The following is a 19,023-nucleotide window of genomic DNA, read 5'->3' on the forward strand; positions in this document are numbered from 1 at the left end:
CATCTCTTAATAAAAATCCTGCCTGATTTGTGTTGCCAAATTTCCTGAGTCACCACATGCATGCAAAGACTAACTGCTAAATGCAGTGACTTGTGTTCTGTGATTTGTTCCTTCCATTCGAGAACCTTCTTTGGTCTCTCTTGAAATCAGAAATGTGACAGCAATAAACTGCTCTGAGGAATGGGCGAAGAGATGAAAACCTTGCAGGGTATCACCACCATGCCTACCACCCTGCCACTTCAATTTCTATATTTATTTATTTGGCCACAGCAAAGAAGGAATACAAGGAGGTCAAACCCATAATTTAGAAATAAAAGGAATTTATGGGAAGGTGTCAAGGTAAAATAATTTAGGTATTTAAAGTATCAAAATTAAATTTAGTACTGTTGCTGCTGAGAAAGCAGAAAGGGGTGACTAACCTCTGTGAGCAAGACCACGTGCATTTCTAGCAGTAAAAATTAGTTAGATGCTCTGTGGTTGATAACGAGACCGAAGAATTTCTGGTGTTTAGGAAGGCAGATTAAGGAAGGCCACTGGAAGAGAATGCTCAAATCCTACTTTACACCACCAAACAGATGTTTAGAGCTGTAGTTCTTTAGATGAAGATGCAGGAGTAAACCTCTCCTGGCTGGTTATGTGTTTCCTTCCAGTTCTATCTCTTCAGCTTTGTGCTGAGAAAAAGAGATGTTTGCTTTATGACGGGTTTCATTCAGCAGCTGCTGAGGTTTTTGTTGGGTTCTTTTTGTTGTTTGTTTTCTCTCCTGCTGTCTGATTGGAATAGTTCATGATGAACTAGAAGAACAAGGATGCCAGCATGAGGAATCTCACGGAATCTCAGCAGCGACAACAGATTTCGCAGACCCTTGGCACATAAATGAATTTCATCCCGAATGAAGGGAAAACCTATCTGCCCTCCTCTGAACAGGGTGTGATGAAGTAAACAGAGAGCCCAGTAGGAGGATCTTTCCCCTAAAAAGCTGAAAGAAAAGAGGAATTGGTCTCTACTCATCCGTGCTTAGCAAAAAAAATCAGGAACCCAAACCCTTATTACAATTTCTGCTCACATAAGTGAAAAATAGAACTTATTTTTTTCCCTGCTTAATCATTTCATCAACACAAGTGCTCTAACCTCATGAAGGAGAACAAGCCCAGATCAAGCTTAGATTTTATATTATACCTTACAGCCTTATTAAAAAGAAAAAAAAACAACAATAATTTACTACAGGTATGACAGTGATAGGCTCTGTATAAACTAAAGTCACTATGTAGTTGGGAAAAAGAAGAGACAGAGAGTTAACTTCATATAAGCAGATCACATTGATTTAAATATCTGGTATAGAGTAGTTTTCAAGGCGACTGAGGAGTCCAAATGTCATCTCACAAATCAATCAAAAAGACCTGTCCTTTGAAAGGAATAACCAAGTGGTTGTCTCCCCGATCACTAGAGGAGAGGACAGTGGATGATCCTCACATCAGGGCTGGTGCACCTGAGACCAAAGACATCACACTATTCATACAGTTGAAATGATGTTACCTATACCTATGCTATTTTATTTAAGACAATTTCACATTTGGCTCCAAAAATGTGTGCATCACAAAGTTTTATTGGCATATTTGCTTTATTGTTAACAAGTGGCAAATTAGCATTGGGTAGTGATTTACATTTATTAAAATAGAACTGACAGTTTAAAATAAACATATTATACCAAATAAGATGCAAACAAACCCAGGAATTCTGCAAAAAAAATACTGGATGGTCACAAACACAAATATTTAATGTTCTGAGGAGCAAGGCAAACATAATAAACACAGTGCTGACAAAATTAATTACCTCGAACACATGAATAAACACTTCATTTAAAAACATGGAACATCAATAAATAAACTTATGAAGATACACACTAAGTATATCATATGAAGGATGGAAACCAGGACCTAGAGCAATCATATAAAGTAGGTATTGTAACAGTCGTAGAACACTCAGTACTTTACAGATCAGACCCAAATCCATTCCTGCTTCTGCCAGAAATCCAAATACAGAACTATGGTAAACCATGCACTAGTATTTGGAACTTAAGTCCAATATTCAGCTATATCAGACTGAATATTTGATTTGCTAACTCAAAAGCTGATGTTCATATTGTAGAAATATGATTTCCCTATTGATTATTCTTGTAAAGAAGAAACACTAATTTAGAGGAAATCTGAATAAGCTCTTTTCTGGCAACATGAAATGGAATGAGGCTAAGGAGGATCCTCCAGAAATGTATATTCTAGAATGACATATCAAAACAAAACAACCCACTGAACTAGTATGCAAGAGTAATCTCTTATATTGTGAATATTGGGCAGAAAATATCTACCAAGTAACTGCTGAACACAGCTAGAGAATCTTTTTTCTATGATTTCTTCCAACAACACAATTAGGTAACTCAAATCTTACTTAGCAAGTTGAAAACAAAACAAAACAAAAACATCAGCAACAAAACCACCACGAGTTGGAGTGAGTTTTATGTGAAAGGCAATAAAACTATTTTCATCGGTCACCAAAACCACTTTCACCAAAAATGAAAATTCTACTGTCATACAATCCATATAATTATTCATAGCTTAGTCAAACTGAAAAGAATTAAAAATGCCAAAAGTGCTTTTATAAAACACACATTTGTCATCCAAGATAAAAAAAAAACCCTGTAACAAGTTTGTTCTTTGCACATTTATGAAGTCTAGGTGATGGAAACTAGCACTTCTTGAGAACTTTGCAATACATAGACAATACCATTTCATTTTATACTCAGAGTATTTACAGGGCCTACACCAGTGTGCACTGCTACAGACCTCATTTATTAACATTTAAACTACTACAGCCATACCTCCTTCCACTGATTGCATAACCAGGCATCACAAAACCCTTTGCTTTGCACACGGCGCTTCAGGCGCTACCTCTCAGTTGCAATGGTGAATTAAGACCTAGTCTCAGACAACAAAGAACTCCCATGACGCCTGAGGACTGAGTCATGTCTTACAATACATTTTGGAGTTACCACCTTGTGGAGGAGGCTGAGCAGGCATTGCGGGGGGTTCAGTGCCCGGAGCACCATGGGAAGCTCCCCGCACGCCACCTCCCCCACCCAGCTCTGTGGGGTGAGCCCCTCACACCCACTCAGGAGCTCAGTGGCTCCTGGAGTCTCTTTGGCAAATTTGAAAAGTTCTGCCTAAATGCTAATCTCATAGGTACAAGTTGAAACGGTGGTAAAGCACCTCCCCACACCCACTCCCCTGGAGCGGTGTGTAAGACTAGGGGTATAACTATCCCTGTAGCATTAACCAAAGTTGCTGTATATTTAGAGATTTCAGATGTGAAACTACCTAGGGTATCATGCATAAATACAAACCTGTGTATGACACATCATGTAAAGATTAAGCCTTATACTATGTTGTTTCGACCAGTGAAACTGGTATTTTTCATAACTCCATTGCACTTGTATCAGTAGAGTTCCAATGATCCTGTGCTCCTTTCTGGCACAGAGATGTCTCTTGTATAACAGATATTCACAGAAGTAGAATGGAAATGCCAATATCCTCAGGCCAGACCTCAAAACCAGCCTTTTCCTTATGTGGAATTTTACCTTTGACTTTTTTTTTTTTTTCTTTTTCAATTGTATGGAAGAACCGAAGTAAGCACGTTAGGAAGATGTAGTGGCAGACAGTAAAAGTCTGTTATAGCGTCAGACATTGGTATACAAATTATTAAAAGAATCACATCAATAAAGTTCACTTTAAATGGACAGTAACTACATTAGTCTGCTGTTCGAGATTTCACAATCCTTCAGCAGCATCCAGTTCTGTTTTGTATCAACTTTGCTCTACCAAAACAACTTTTTACATTTGTATAACTTACGAGTACTCAGAAAATACAGGTGTGTTCATGCACACATCCAATATATATATACACACACAGAGAGAACTGGAAAGACAGATACCAAGTGGAGTAAACATATCATCCTAATTTTACACATGAACTCTAAGGCTTTTAAGTTAAACATCTTTTAACAGGGCATCCAGAGCTTGACACTGGGTAAATTCAGACTCATCAGTGAAGTGCATCAGTGGTGCACAGATCATCTAGCAGTTTTATCTTCACAATTATAAATATTTTGATTCTTGAGACATTTTGGAATACTGTCAGTGTATGTATCCATATACAGGATACAGGGGGGAGGGCTAGGGCATGGTGCTTCAGGCGCTACCTCTCAGTTGCAATGGTGAATTAAGACCTAGTCTCAGACAATAGAGAACTCCCATGACGCCTGAGGACTGAGTCATGTCTTACAATACATTTCGGAGTTACCACCTTGTAGAGGAGGCTGAGCAGGCATTGCAGGGGGTTCGGTGCCCGGAGCACCATGGGTTTTGGACCTAGGTTGTTATAAATTAAATTTGGGAACTTCCTGACACATGTAATGTACCTAAAGATTCAAAGTCGATCTCCCATAACAGTTTATTTTTTCTTTAAATATAGCAAATTTGTTTCCCATACTCAGTTTTGCAGGAGCATTATTAAAACAAATCTACTATTTCCTAATGAACATGCAATTGAGATGGAATCACAGTGATCTGTGCTCACAACCTGTATAATACAGTCTATGGTCTGTAACACCAGAGACTCAAGTCACTCAGTAACAAAACCAGTTGATGAAATGGAAACATATTAGGCGTCTGATAGTCTCACTATACAGTGGTAAACTGCACAGCCAATTGTATTTCCATTGTCTGCTTATAGTTATTGTAGATTTAAACGCACATTACCCAATGTTACTATCAACAACCATTTATGTTTCACTAGACCTTCTTGTAATGGCAAACTGAAGGGTCAGGAAATCTTTTTAAAACTCTTTAGTTCAGGTTAATCCCTTGTCTACTCCTTGCTATAAATCAAAGAACTGTAAATTAAGTAAATGACTGACTCGAGTAATTTACTAAGTGCTGCATTGGAAGCAAACAGTTACACAAACAGCTCAAAAAGCAGAAACTAAGGTAACTGCATGTGGATTAATTTAAAACTAGGAAACCTGCCACCTACAACTCAAGGAGAAACAGTCACTGTTTTTTATACAGTTATGGTAATCCTCAAAATCCTGGAAGGTATTTATTTCCTTACTAAACTTTCTCTTTGTAGAAAGCATTTTCACTAAATGGTAGGCTGCATTTTTCCAGCAGAAACAAGAACTGGAAATTCATTGAGCCAGACAAAGGAATTGATTCCTCACTAACTCAAACCTATTCTGGACTTGGATCTTTGCTGATGAACATGCAGCTTGCAATAATTCAGTCTGCAGACCTCCGTGACCCAAGCCCAGGGCAAATTTTCTAAAGCAGGCTTATCTATGCAAAGGACACAGGATTCCAGCTTTTCCAAGTACAGATATGAATGTGCCAAAATATGGATCCTAGAACCTAAACTACCTAGAAGATAATTTGGCTAAGATTTGTCAGTTCTAACTATTGTTACCAGTCATCCATCCTACCATGCTCAGTAGCCACCTTACACAAAACATAATAAAACAAGACTATCTTGAATGAAGGATAATCTCTCAAAATCTCTTTGTATAAAAAGTGTCAGACAATTCAACATCATTGAACTAATTCTAAAACATCAATAGCTTGTGGCCTGCAACATGACCACATCAAGTCTCTTAAATCTCTCCACCCTCCAAGACTGGTACCTGCTTTGGAGATGCTTTTCTTCAATCACACTTTCTTCAAAATTGGCCCCCATTGATGGTGATCACAGGTTTTGAAATGCAAACAACGATCATACTGCTATAATGAAACACTACATTATTTTTTGTATAAGCTAGAAAGAAATTATATAAATTGATACTAACGGTGTTTGTGACCTGAAAGTAACCATTTCTGACAAAACGAGTGTATTTATTGTGGGAAAGGCACAATTAAGTTCTTTCAGATTGTTATTTCAAGCATAAGATGGTGCCAGCACTTCAAAGCAAAACTTCACAAAACAAATTACTACATTCAGATACAAGTGATTTGGCTTGTGAATGGTTTTAATAGCCTGTGTAATTTATAAAAAAAAAACACAACAACTTCTTCCAGGGCCTGACCCTTCTTCTCAACAAATTAATACAAAGTCTGTCACTAACTTTAAGAGACTGCTATTCAGAGCCCAAGAATGGACAAGATTGCAAAAAAAACATGTAAGGTATTAACACATAAACCTGTGGAGCACAGTTAACTCCATTATGCACTCACATATGAGCTGTGCTATTTGCACAGGAATAAGAATAAAAAAAGTCACTATGTACATTAAGTTCTACTGTCCTAATAACCTACATTTTAATGGACTCTATTTTATTTTTTTGTATTGGATACATCAAGAAGGCTGTTTTCAAAAGAAGAGTTCAGCATTTAGGTAGGATAAGCAGAGACTTTGCCTCTCCTTCAGGAAATGAGGGAGGAGAAAAAAGGAGCAGGACCTTTGGAAACCTTTGAAGACAAAAAGCATCAAAGTTGTAGATGCTAATCATAGTGGAGCACAGGAGGAAGAAGACAAGTATTTCTGAACAAAAGGAACTTAATAAAAAGACGATACCATATTTGTCCTTACAAATATTAACATTCTCTTTGGAAAACAGAACATGGAAAGCCACAAAAAAAAATGTGTTTCATCTTACATGTGAATAAAGTTCTCAGGTAGTTTTTCCACTTAAATTCTTTAAATGAAACCCTAGGATGTTACTAGAAAGTCCAATTGGGATATCACTGTTAAAGAGTTTAAAAGAATCCAGACTTTTTGCACTTTTAACTAGGAATTTATAAGGAGTTGCTCATGTTGTTTTCACTTACAACACAGCATCTAAGTTACTGTCACATATGAAGGAAATGCTTTCACAGAGAAATTTTTGAAGCCCAAGTTCTTCATGGCTAGTTATACATGGGTAAGTATTATCCTACATAGGTGATTTAAATAATCCTTTACCTAGTAGGATTTACAATAAAAACTACATTAAACCACTTCTGCTACCTAAGTTACTTAACACATTTTTACCTTAATTTTATATATTTCTAACAGGGATTAAAGAGTATTTCCTTGAATGGCACAGTTTTAGGTACTTGCTATTTTTATATACAGTATATATGTTTGTTTATAAATAACTGTGTAACCAGAAGATTGCACTCAGAAAATTACAATGTGATGTTTCAACATGTTTGCAGCATGAAGTCTAACTGGACGGAGTGCTCTAGCTTTCCATGCAGCAGTACATAGCAGATGCTTCTGATTTCTCTTTTTGCTTTTAAGAATATGTTCACACAACCATTCTTCGAATTCCACACTCACAGCAAAATTTCGCCCATTCCACTGGATACCTTGTTCCACATTCATGGCAGAACTTGGATAAATGTACAGCTGAATTTCCTTCACTGCTTTTTGAACTTCCTCCATTGACTGAGTGGTCTCCACTGTCATACCCCATTTTACCGTCAGACCTGGAAATTCCCAGATAAAGAACATTCTCTGTAATACAGCTTAGCATAACTTGATGCAAGATTATTCTAATCTTTAAAGTGAATGACTGCTATTGTTACTGTCATTTTCATACTTACACTTCCTATTTATTTATTTATTATATACCTTATATCTCTACCCAGACTTCCCTACTTATCTCCAGATACCCCTCTTCTTTTCAAGAAAACAAAAAATGCTGAAATTTTAGGAGAAGCATCAAATATTTGATTATCTAGTTAGATTAACTGTAGTGTTTGAGAACTTAAAAGTTAGGTTGTTAAAACAAGAAAGACTAAAACAGCAATATGATTTTTATCTTACCCTTTTAAAGGGCAGACATCAGAAAATTTGTGTGCTTGGCATGCAAATTTAATGCCATTTCAACTGAACCACTCACTTCCCATTTGGAAGACTACTTGCTTATTTTTTCAACAGCTCTAAGAGGTTTTCGACATTTCTAAGAACTTTTTGTGCACATCTGAGACAGCTGATGACAAAGGTGTTCCGTTAGATGCTAAATATGCAAAATATATTAAGTATCTTAAACACGCCAAATAAGATTGACCATGAATTATCTATTAACTGAAGAGAACAATATCTTCCCCTATTTCTTTAGTAATAAGTACTCCCTTTTAATAAAAGTATTATTGCTGATAAAATCCACAAAGTTAAACGCTACCTTGAGTCTGAATTGCTAGTTTTTCTTTTGTTTGTTAGAGCACCTGTGCTCATGGTTCTTGCCACACCAGGAGGGGTTGACGTCCGTGTTTTTGTTGTGCCTCTGAAAGAGAATAAACATCTGATAAATTATATACACACAAAAATAAGATGCATTTACAAATGATATAAAAAAATTAGTTCATCAATCTACACACCAATTAATTGTATGAAAAAATCACTTAATTCCTACCCAGAGCACACAGAAAAGCTTTGCATTTAGACTATAACTTCAGTCTTATAATGACAAGCTAAACGGAACAGCGTTTCACTTGCTATCACACCAAAATACAGGTAGATTCTGCACTATTGGTTATTTAGTATGTTCTAATGTCTACCTTGACAGACTACAAGTCACTTCTTAGGACTGGCAGAACTTTCAGAGAAACAGAGAGCAGCTGACTGCAGGTCTTAGTTAAAAAAATGTAGAAAGGATGCCGTATTCTCAACACTGTGTAACGAATATGAAGTGAGCCACAAGACTTTTTCTTTTTTTGCTTCATAGCCACAGACTTTATTTAGGATGCATACTTCTCAGATAATCCTGTGGATACTCTTTCTTCAAAGCACAAATTTTGCAATTGCAAATATAAATAGAAGGAGTAACAGGAATCCATCCAATTGAGCATCAGGGCCTCATTTTTTTCTAGCCTGTAACCGTGTTCTTAAAGTTGGCTTCAGCTGTATGAGCATAAAGCTGTGAAAACTGCTTTCCTCAAGACTCATGGGTTTTACAAGAAGCCAGCAGGCAATGCATAGCACATCCTAAACAGACAAAACATCTCACTGCTTGCTTTGATGAGTAGAGAAACATCAGGTGCCCCTGAAAAACCTGAGTAGCACTAAGAAAAAGAGATAGGAAGGGGCATCCTTTTGTAATCAGTGACCAAGGACAGAATTTTTTGTCATTGCTCAAAACAACTACCATTCACTGGGACGTCTTCTTTGGCAAGATTGCAGTGACTATGACATCTTGTATATGACCAAGTTTTTCTGTTCTCATTCTTGAACACCAACACATAAATAGGACTGGCTCATGGACATTATAAAAAAAAAAAAAACAAACCAAAACACTGAAACAAGACTCCACTTAAAAAAATTAGTCACCAAGAGCTGAACCAAGAAAAGCTCAAAAGTGATTTTTTTTTTTTCTTCCCTTCAAATGAACCTAACTGCTCCTTTCAGAATTATAAACAACTTGGTCTGGGTCTGGTTTTCAAAGTATATATAAGGAAATACATTTATTTCCAGTAACTTCAAATGCAACACCAACACAACTGAGGAAGAATGTAACAACACGCACATTTTAAACATGTTGCATAAAATATTTCTTCCTTCATGTTATGAGTGTTGGCCAAAGATGACTTTCCAGCTCCTTCCATCACTTAAAAACTTCAGTGGAAAAGTGATCAAATTGTTAAGCACAAAAGTGGAAGTCAGGAACTAAATTTAATATTAAATCAAGTGTGGTCTATCTTGATTTCAGTAGAGCATTTGACACAGTCTCCCAGAGCATCCTCACAGCTAAACTGAACAAGTGTGGTCTGGACAATCAAGTAGTGAGGTGGACTACAAACTGGCTGAAGGAAAGAAGCCAGAGAGTCATGGTCAATGGGGCAGAGTCTGGTTAGAGGCCTGTATCCAGTGGAGTCCCTCAAGGGTTGGTACTGGGGCCAGTACTATCCAATATATTCATCAACTACCTGGAGGAGGGACTAGAGTGCACTATCAGCAAGTTTGCTGATGACACCAAGCTGGGAGGAGTGGCTGACACGCCAGAAGGCTGTGCTGCCATCCAGCGAGACCTGGACAGGCTGGAGAGCTGGGCGGGGAAAAATTTAATGAAATATAACAAGGGAAAGTGTAGAGTCTTGCATCTGGGCAGGAACAACCCCAGGTTCCAGTATAAGTTGGGGAATGACCTATTAGAGAGCAGTGTAGGGGAGAGGAACCTGGGCGTCCTGGTGGACAGCAGGATGACCATGAGCCAGCACTGTGCCCTTGTGGCCAGGAAGGCCAATGGCATCCTGGGGTGTGTTAGAAGGGGGGTGGTTAGTAGGTCAAGAGAGGTTCTCCTTCCCCTCTACTCTGCCCTGGTGAGACGGCATCTGGAATAGTGTCCAGTTCTGGGCCCCTCAGTTCAAGAAGGACAGGGAACTGCTGGAGAGAGTCCAGCACAGGGCAACAAAGATGATTAAGGGAGGAGAGGCTGAGGAAGCTGGGGCTCTTTAGCTTGGAGGAGACTGAGGGGTGACCTCATTAACATTTATAAATATGTAAAGGGTGAGTGTCATGAGGATGGAGCCAGGCTCTTCTCAGTGACAACCAGTGATAAGACAAGGGGCGATGGGTATAAACTGTACACAGGAGGTTCCATTTAAATTTGACAAGAAACTTCTTTATGGTGAGGGTGACAGAACACTGGAACAGGCTGCCCAGGGAGGCTGTGGAGTCTCCCTCTCTGGAGACATTCAAAAACTGCCTGGACACCTTCCTGTGTAACCTCATCTGGATGTTCCTGCTCTGGCAGGGGGATTGGACTAGATGATCTTCCGAGATCCCTTCCAATCCCTAACATTCTGTGATTCTGAGTGAAATTATATCTATCTAAAGTATTCAGGTTTAACACAAATGGCTTCTAGAGGCAACAGGTAGAGTGGAACCACCTAAGATTCTGGCTCACTGAGCAGAACACCAGCCAGTATTTAGCAAGGAGAGTCTAATGATGGTTTTATTAATTTAAAAAAAAAAAAAAAAAAAAAAAAGTAGTAAGTTCTATCAGAATGGAAGCCTATTAAAAGTTATGTCAGTCTTTCAGAAGTTATAGAGGGCCAGGATAAAAGTTCTAAGTGTAACCTAAATTACATTGCTACAAGTATGCACAACAGTACAGACGCTAAATACTCTGTGTCGTTTCCCTCATCTCATTTTACATGGAAGAGAAACCTTTCCTTATAATTGAGTAAAATTCACTAGATCTCAATAGTGGAACGAATATACTCAACTGTTACTTGTTACGGAAGCTAGGAAAGCACATAAAGAAAAATTCAGCTGTAGACACAGAATTGGTATTGATCATAATGGATTAGGGATGATCAGACAATGATGCAAAGAATGACTGTCCTTCAAATTCCTATTCAGACAACTCCAAGTTAAATTTAAAGTTTTCAAAAGTATTACTGACTCACTTGTCTCCGGATTTTCAACTTGGGACCAACACATTACTTTTTCAAAACTAACAGCATTAATTTCTTTAAGTGAAGCCTCTTCAAGGTGTACACTGAATTAGCAATTTTTTTTTTAACATAATGCTAGGAATCCTAGATATCTGAAAGAAATTAATACTAATAACTGTCCACTATTCTTTCCTGTATTTCAGCTGTTCCATTCTCTAAAATACGTATAATATACCCTCATGCCACTAGGTAGTCTGAAAATTCACTTGATATTCTAATACTAGGTGTATACTAGAGAAGTTTCCCAGAAATCAGTGTCCTTAAACCATGATTCGTAAGTGGGGGGAGGGCAGGGCAGAATATTGAAAAGCCACACTGAAAGTACACTGTCCACACTGTTTATTGAGGGATGCAGAGTCCCAGGAACAGATAAACATAATTCATTAAAGGTTTAATGGGACATCTTAATTCTGAAATGTTTAAACATAGTATTCTGCATAATTTCTATAGATTTTATTTTCCCAATTCATTTTCTAAATGTACAGAAAAAAAAAAATGTATTCAGACTAGAAACTTTAATATGAGTCTTATAATTAACTGCAATGATTTCTGCCATTTTGATGAGTAAATCAACAGAAGTAGCAGGCTGCCACTGTCTACAACTTAATTCATCCCAGATCTAGACACACAATTAGCATCAGGTTTCATGATGAGAAATCTTGAAATTGCATCCTTAAATTGTAATCTGATCTCTAGATACAGGTGTCTTCCAACAAAGTCAGACATTCCTGATTATCTCCATTTTTGTCACCAGAGCTTTGTCTCTTCCAATCTGCCCAACCTCTGCCACTTCTATCTACTTGTCCAGATCTGTTGTTTCATCTGTTTGGTTGGATTTTTTGTTTTGTTTTTGCAAAATTATCTAAATCCCTAATCTAAGTTGTATCAAATGAAGTATTAATGGAGCCTGATGGCAGATGAGGCTGTGTACCAAAGCCACCTTGAACTCTTAAAATACAGACATACCTTTAAAGATGTTTATTATCCATTCTCAGTTTCAAAAGAAAGAAGATAGAAGGGGACCTCCCTTCCTAAAACAGCTCATGTCATTTGTCTAGTTGAATTACCACTACTTGCAAAACTAGAAACTGAATGGAATTTGTAAAAGAAGCTTGCCTTTTTTTATTTATGCATTCACAATGTGGCTGGATTTTGTTATGAAATACTGAAATATCAAGCTTGCTTCCTAGACAGAGCGTTTTCAGATATTCTTGATAGCTGTCACTGTCACCAACAGCTCATAGTTCTGTGCAAAATCATAAATAAGTTCCTTATAACTATGAGCATGCATGCCAAAGTCCAAAATCCTTTGCTGTGAACTGTAACCATCCACACTACTGCACTGAATTGAACAATGGCAAGTAGCTATTCACATCTGTCCAGTGCTGTTGGCACATAACCTATTGAATAACTTCCCGCAAAGAAGGCAGATTTATTCAAATGTCCACTGGGTCTGTGAATTAAGAACAATAATGATGTTATGACGAGCAGAATAAGTGTCTATACTCTTAAAGACGTTCTCTCGAGAAGAAAAATCGCTCCAGAGATAGGGGCTATTGTAAGCAAGTTTAGTAACTTATGAAGACAAATTTTCAACATCTTAGTAATGCATTATAAAATGAAAAACTGACCTAATTTTTGACAGTTCACAGGATTTATAGCTCTAACCAAGAATGTAAAGGAACAACAACAAAACATTTCTGTTTGTCTAAGAAAAGCTTCCCCCCGCCCCTCTTCATTTCTTTTGCTTCTTCAAATAGAAACCCAAGTTCAAATATTCTGGCCCTGCCTCAAAGGTACTTCAGTTTTGATTACAACACTAAAACAGCATCAAGAGATTTAGACACTTTTCTACTATTTAAAGTATTACATTCCATGTATGTGACACATAATTCATTACTAATTTATCTTTCACAGTATTCTTTAAGGTATTGTTTACAAAGAATCAGCCCATTTGAATTTGGCATCTTCCAAATTATATCAAAGGATTAAAAACAATATAGTGCCTATTCCCTTTTTAAAATATTGGAATGGCCTTTCTTCCCAACTTAGATCTTAAACTTAGTGAATATTCACAAGGCTTTCTATGAGATAAGTTTGACTTAATGCAAGAGTTTACCTCTCATCACAAAGCCTGTCTTGCTTATAGTCTTGGACCACCCTGGCTATCTTACAGAAGTAATAGACAACTATTTGACTTTAAGAGAACAAAATTACTTTGTCATAAAATATTTGTCTGTAAGGCAGATATTTGTGCAGCTATCAGGCTTAAATGCTTACTTCCGCTTTACATCATGCAAATTCAGTTTTATCTCAGGTTTACAACTATAGACGTTCATTACTCAGTCCATTATCAGTCAGTGACAGAAGAAATCAAGTCTGAGAAAAACCTTCACCTTTCCTGTCCTCCTAAGAAGTTGTTTACCTTGTATGAAACAGATACTTATACTAATTTCATTACATACTCTTCTCCCACAGCATCTATATTGAAGACATACTGGGCAGTAGATGTCTGTCAAGGTTACACTTTTACTATTCCAATTCTTTAGAGTAACATTTCTGCAAAATAGATAAACCAAGCTGATTTGTAATACTTACTTCTTAATAGGCAACAACTCATTTGGTCTTTTGATGGTACTGCCTGTTTTTGTGTCAGTGTCATAAAACCTTTGCACATCTCTTCCAGTTCGCAGTGGTGGGCCTAACTTGTCCATCTTACTACTAAAATATATAAAGGGGTACTCATAAGGAGATTGCTAGATTTCTATTTAAGCTATTAAAAAAAAAAAAAAAAAAAAAAAATTAAATACTTATCTTCTCAAAGTACAACCATTAACTTTAAAATTGTGCAAATTAGACTTCAATAGTCCAGGAAACAAAAGAGTATTTTAAAGAAGAGAGGATTTCATAGCCTTATATTTGGATTAGGTTTCCAGTTGTTTTTTTGCTTTTTAAAATGCTTTTTTAAACAAAACAAAAAGCTAACACCAGTTATCCTCACAATTTGCACAACAGAGTTGCATTTGGCTTTTTTTTCTTTTAGGAATAGCTCTTATAAGGTTAAGCTTATCACAACTAGAAAAGGGGGCTCATAATTACAAGTCATTTTCTAATACCTTAATAAAGTTACTATAACAGACATGTAAAAATGAGTCCCCTTAACTTTAGAACTACCAAGAGGAGATTTTTTCCTTTTTAACTTCTGTCTGTTTGTAAAGGCGGAACATTGTGCCCAAAGAGAATAATATGCCTTCCATTTTACTTTCTTTTATGGAGATGAGCAAAGAACAAAGGAAAGCCTAAAAGAAAAACAACTTTGTTTTCATATGAAAAAAACCCGTTCATAATAGGTAGAACTATACATACAGGCAATAATTCTATATTTTTTTTACTATTATGGATAACATTTACAAACTAAAAAGAATAAACTATAAATAAAATTTTTAAAACATTAATTAAATAAAAAGCCATCAAAATAAAACAAACCACCACCCCTCCCACACATCATCATAAGAATAACTTTAGCTTTTGAGAAACTACAACTTATATTAGAAAAATTAGGTCTTCAAGCAAAGTTCCGTATTTTTATCATCTAAAACCATACTGTAAAACCTGCAAAAAAGCCCATTATATCTCCAGTCCTACATTAACAATGCAATAGAAATTTCTTCTTATTCTCAAAAAAGCCTAGTAACTTAAGCCTTATCTGGGAAATGATGACACAGTATTTTTATTGATCTTTCTGAAATTAAAGAACTATGAAGAAACAAACCAAGCAAGATTGATTGAAATGGCTGGGTAAGCAAAGCTTAGCTCTTCTGTAAGCTTCTCACCCCTAAAGGGATGTCATAAGGTAAAACAAACAAACAAAACCAACAAAACACAACCTCACAAAGAGAGAAATAATTTCTTAAAATTACTATGCAACTTTCTGATTCTTGTCATATAGCCTTAATAAACTACAATGCAAGAAAAATTACTAAGCAGCTAATTGCTGTCAAGGAAGAGTGTTATTTTCAACATAGCTTTTAATATATATAAAAAAAAGGCTCTTGTGTACCTCCGACACCCATATCATACAACTTTTCATACTCTTTCTTCAATAAATTCATATTAAAAGGCACAGAACCCATATATCTGCAACTTAATTTGTTTTTTGGGAAGCTTCTGGCGTGAACCTCGCAATCCACATTACATCTGTGAAGCATCAGAGGAAATCTCTCCATAAGGAAGAACAATTCAACAGTACTAAATTATATTCATTCATTATCAAGTCAGCAGGGAACACAGAGATTTTAGTCTTGACAATTCAGTCCCAAATAATGCAGGGTATAATATAAGCTCCCCTAGAGTTGTTCTTCCCATTCTGTCTCCCAAACAGATGTTATAATTCAAACTAATTAAGTCAGGAAATGGTTAATCAATTCATGTTTGACCAAATACATACTCTTTAAATATTTCCCAAGGACTGAGAAGGAAGACTGATGGTTATCATGCGGCAAGCCACATACTCCAGCCTATCATGATTTTCTTAGCTTTTTCCTAAACCTTTAACAATTTGTCAACATAATCTGTGAACTCCAGGTACCTGCAGCATAGAATACAGATGACAATAACCTAGAAACAGTCACAATACTGCCAAATAACTACAGTATTCTTCCACACTTAAATACAAACAAACAAACAAAACCCACACAAACAAACAAAACAAAACCAAAACTCAAAGCTGACAGCACTTTCATGTACTAATGAAAAAAGCACAATCATAAAAATCTTCTGAAATGAAAGACCACCAAGACAATTTCTTATTTACCTTGATTTCATTGAACAAAGCTATGTAAGTTATAGTCTTAATGAAAGAAACAAACCATTTTAAAAATATAAAGTCTTTAAATGCTACACATGCTGTATGGCAAATATATATGTAACCTAAAATTTACTGATACTGGTTAAGTGTGCAACTCACATTTCATTACAGCTGTAAGACAGTACTGGATCTGTCACTAATAGACATGACTGCCAGAAGGCATAACTTTGATCAGCTTAACATTAAATAGTATGTTTTATCCCCAAAATAAAATAAAAATGACAAAGTAATTTCTAAGGGCTCATTTTCTATACTGAAAACCACATAACTATCTAAGTCCCAGTAAAAACAAACAAACCAAAAACGAAAAAACCAAAAACAACAAACAACAACCATACTGTTCATAAATGAAATTTACATAGACAATTTGTACATGCAGAAGATCTCTGGCTGGCCACAAACAGCAGTGTCAAGTTCTGCTATGCAAAACAGTTTGCATGCAAGGGTGGAGTTAGCCCATTTGTGTAGCCTTAGGATAGAAGAATCCACCCCTTTTTCTTCTCCTGAAGATCTGATTACTTCTGACAGCATACTAGAACTACCCTACCCCTCAAGAAATGTAAGGTAGTGCTGTACTCTTACAAAATATGTATCAAACTTAGTATCTTAACATGATTCACTATTAAAATACAAGACTAACTATAATCTCTGCAGAATTAGTTTTACTTTTCCCAATTCTTCAACATCAAACAGATGAAATGAACGAAGTTTTTCCTACTGACTACAGTACAGAGTCACATTCTACTCTTTCCCTCTCACTTGCTTCTCTAGAACTCAGAAATGATGCCCTTATGCTACACTTCCATTAATACTTATAACTGCCTGTGTTCTTACACTGTCCAGGCAGAAAAAGAAAACTCTCACAGCAGAGCTCAGTTGACACATCTTGATCTACATGTAGAAAGCAAGCCTCACTAACACTGACCCAGCTTATGTTGATGATACTGTCGTGTGCTCTCTCAGTACTCCTGTACTTGGAGAGCAGAAAAGAAGAATTCAGATTTTAAAAAAAAAAATATAGTATATAAAAAATGAATTAAAATAAGGGAGTTCATAAAATTTGTTTGCAAATAATGAAATGAAATGTAAATAATGAAACTTCATATGAAATGAAGTTCTAGAATCTTTCCTTTACAGAACTGAACACCTTAGAGACCCAGTTCATTTTTAGCCTTCACGTTTAACACAAACACATGAAACAGCTTCATGTGTCGCTCAGAAGTTTCACGCAGCAGTTCAACAACGCCACCTAAAGAGCAAGAGGGAAACTGCACACTTGTATATTTTAATCACTGGCTGTTACATTAGCCAGCAGATGGCTGTTTCTTGCCACTTTGCATATTCGCCACAGAGAACAAGTAGCATGATTCTACAGAAAGTAACAGTGTCTGATTCAATTTTTTCCTTCCAATATCCATATAAGTCATCCTCGATATTGCACAATACAATTGTAATCCTACTGTTAAGCCTCACTAACTCTCTACCAAACCTGGAGTTAAAAAAAAATCTAGGCAAAAATATGTAAAAAAACCCCACAACCAACCTGACAAAAAAAACCACAGTTTGCCTTAGAGCAAACTGCAGGAGCTTGTTTCTTACAGCAACAACTGGAACTTAGCCTGGTCAAAAAAGTGTGTATGCTCTTAAAGATCTGCCAAAAATAATAAAAAAAAAAAATCATGAGATCTCTTAACATTCCACTAACAACTCAGAAGGAAGAACATGACATCATCAGCTCTGCCTGACTTTGGTACAACAGAATCCCAGATCTCATGCTATGACTTGTCATGTTACTGGTTAAATTGTAAATGTAGCAAAAGAAATACCTCGTTTCATCATAATAAAAGTTTTTTTTTAATAAAACTTCAAAATTGCTTTTATAAAATAAAAATATAAAATAGTTATAAAATAATTCTAGCTGAAATTCACTACAGCCTAAACTATAAGATGTTTTAATGTTTAAAATCTGCGTCACTACAATATTAGCTATTCTCACTTAGGATGTTGACTGTTAGTGTCCCAGTCCCTGCTCTGATGTAATTTTGTAGGTATTTCAATAGAACCCTAAGTATTTTTCCCTTATAACCCAATACTATGGCTGAGATTATTAAGGTCAAAATTGTCACATGTGACCAATATGGGGCATTTAACACTTCTATGTTGTAACTGCTCCTACACCTCTTTCCTTCCAACTTAAATTCCGACTAGCTTGTTCTCAGAAGTGAATGCAACGTAGTCAAAAGCAAAAAAAAGAATTGCTCAATCTCAGGTAGAATGCTTAAGAAAGAGACACATTTAACAGTCAGAAGACAGTGAGAAGACTAGTTAGTAATGGCCAGTAAGAAATCATAAGGACTGGTTGGCAAAGACAAGAAGAGAACACAAGCTTTTCAGAACAGAGAAGTGAGGACTGCAGGCAGAAACACTCACATCCATACACTGGAAATCGTGTAGGCAATTAAGTGATGTTATAAGCCAAGCTAACATTCACTGCCTCTCAGCAGAGATAATTATCTGAGAGCTATGCCAACCGGAAGTCATCTATTTGCAGTTAATAGCATGTGTGAACAGAGAGAAAGAACCTGTGCAAACATCTCTCCACATGTTAACTGCTGTTTGGCTTGGTCACGTCGCAATTCTTCCTCCAAGCTTCAGAAGAGGAAATGGAAGACTAC

The 19,023-nt window shown here is 36.4% G+C and overlaps 1 protein-coding gene across 2 annotated transcripts in view; it reads right to left on the reverse strand.

The window, feature by feature from the left end:
* Positions 1–1,584: 1,584 nt before the first annotated feature.
* Positions 1,585–19,023, reverse strand: part of ZC2HC1A (zinc finger C2HC-type containing 1A) — a 36,899-nt gene continuing 19,460 nt past the window's right edge. The window contains exons 8-10 of one of the 2 annotated variants that reach the window (XM_082046961.1): positions 14,080–14,202; positions 8,208–8,309; positions 1,585–7,509 (exon numbers count right to left, since the gene is read on the reverse strand). In XM_082046961.1, coding sequence (XP_081903087.1) covers positions 7,329–7,509; positions 8,208–8,309; positions 14,080–14,202 — 406 coding nt within the window. In that variant the 3' untranslated portion in view covers positions 1,585–7,328. The remainder of the gene's footprint in view (positions 7,510–8,207; positions 8,310–14,079; positions 14,203–19,023) is intronic. The other variant, XM_082046962.1, reaches the window with a different exon arrangement.

The sequence above is a fragment of the Streptopelia decaocto genome (assembly GCF_964273445.1).
Source record: "Streptopelia decaocto genome assembly, chromosome: 2".
NCBI classification, from domain to species: Eukaryota; Metazoa; Chordata; class Aves; order Columbiformes; family Columbidae; genus Streptopelia; species Streptopelia decaocto.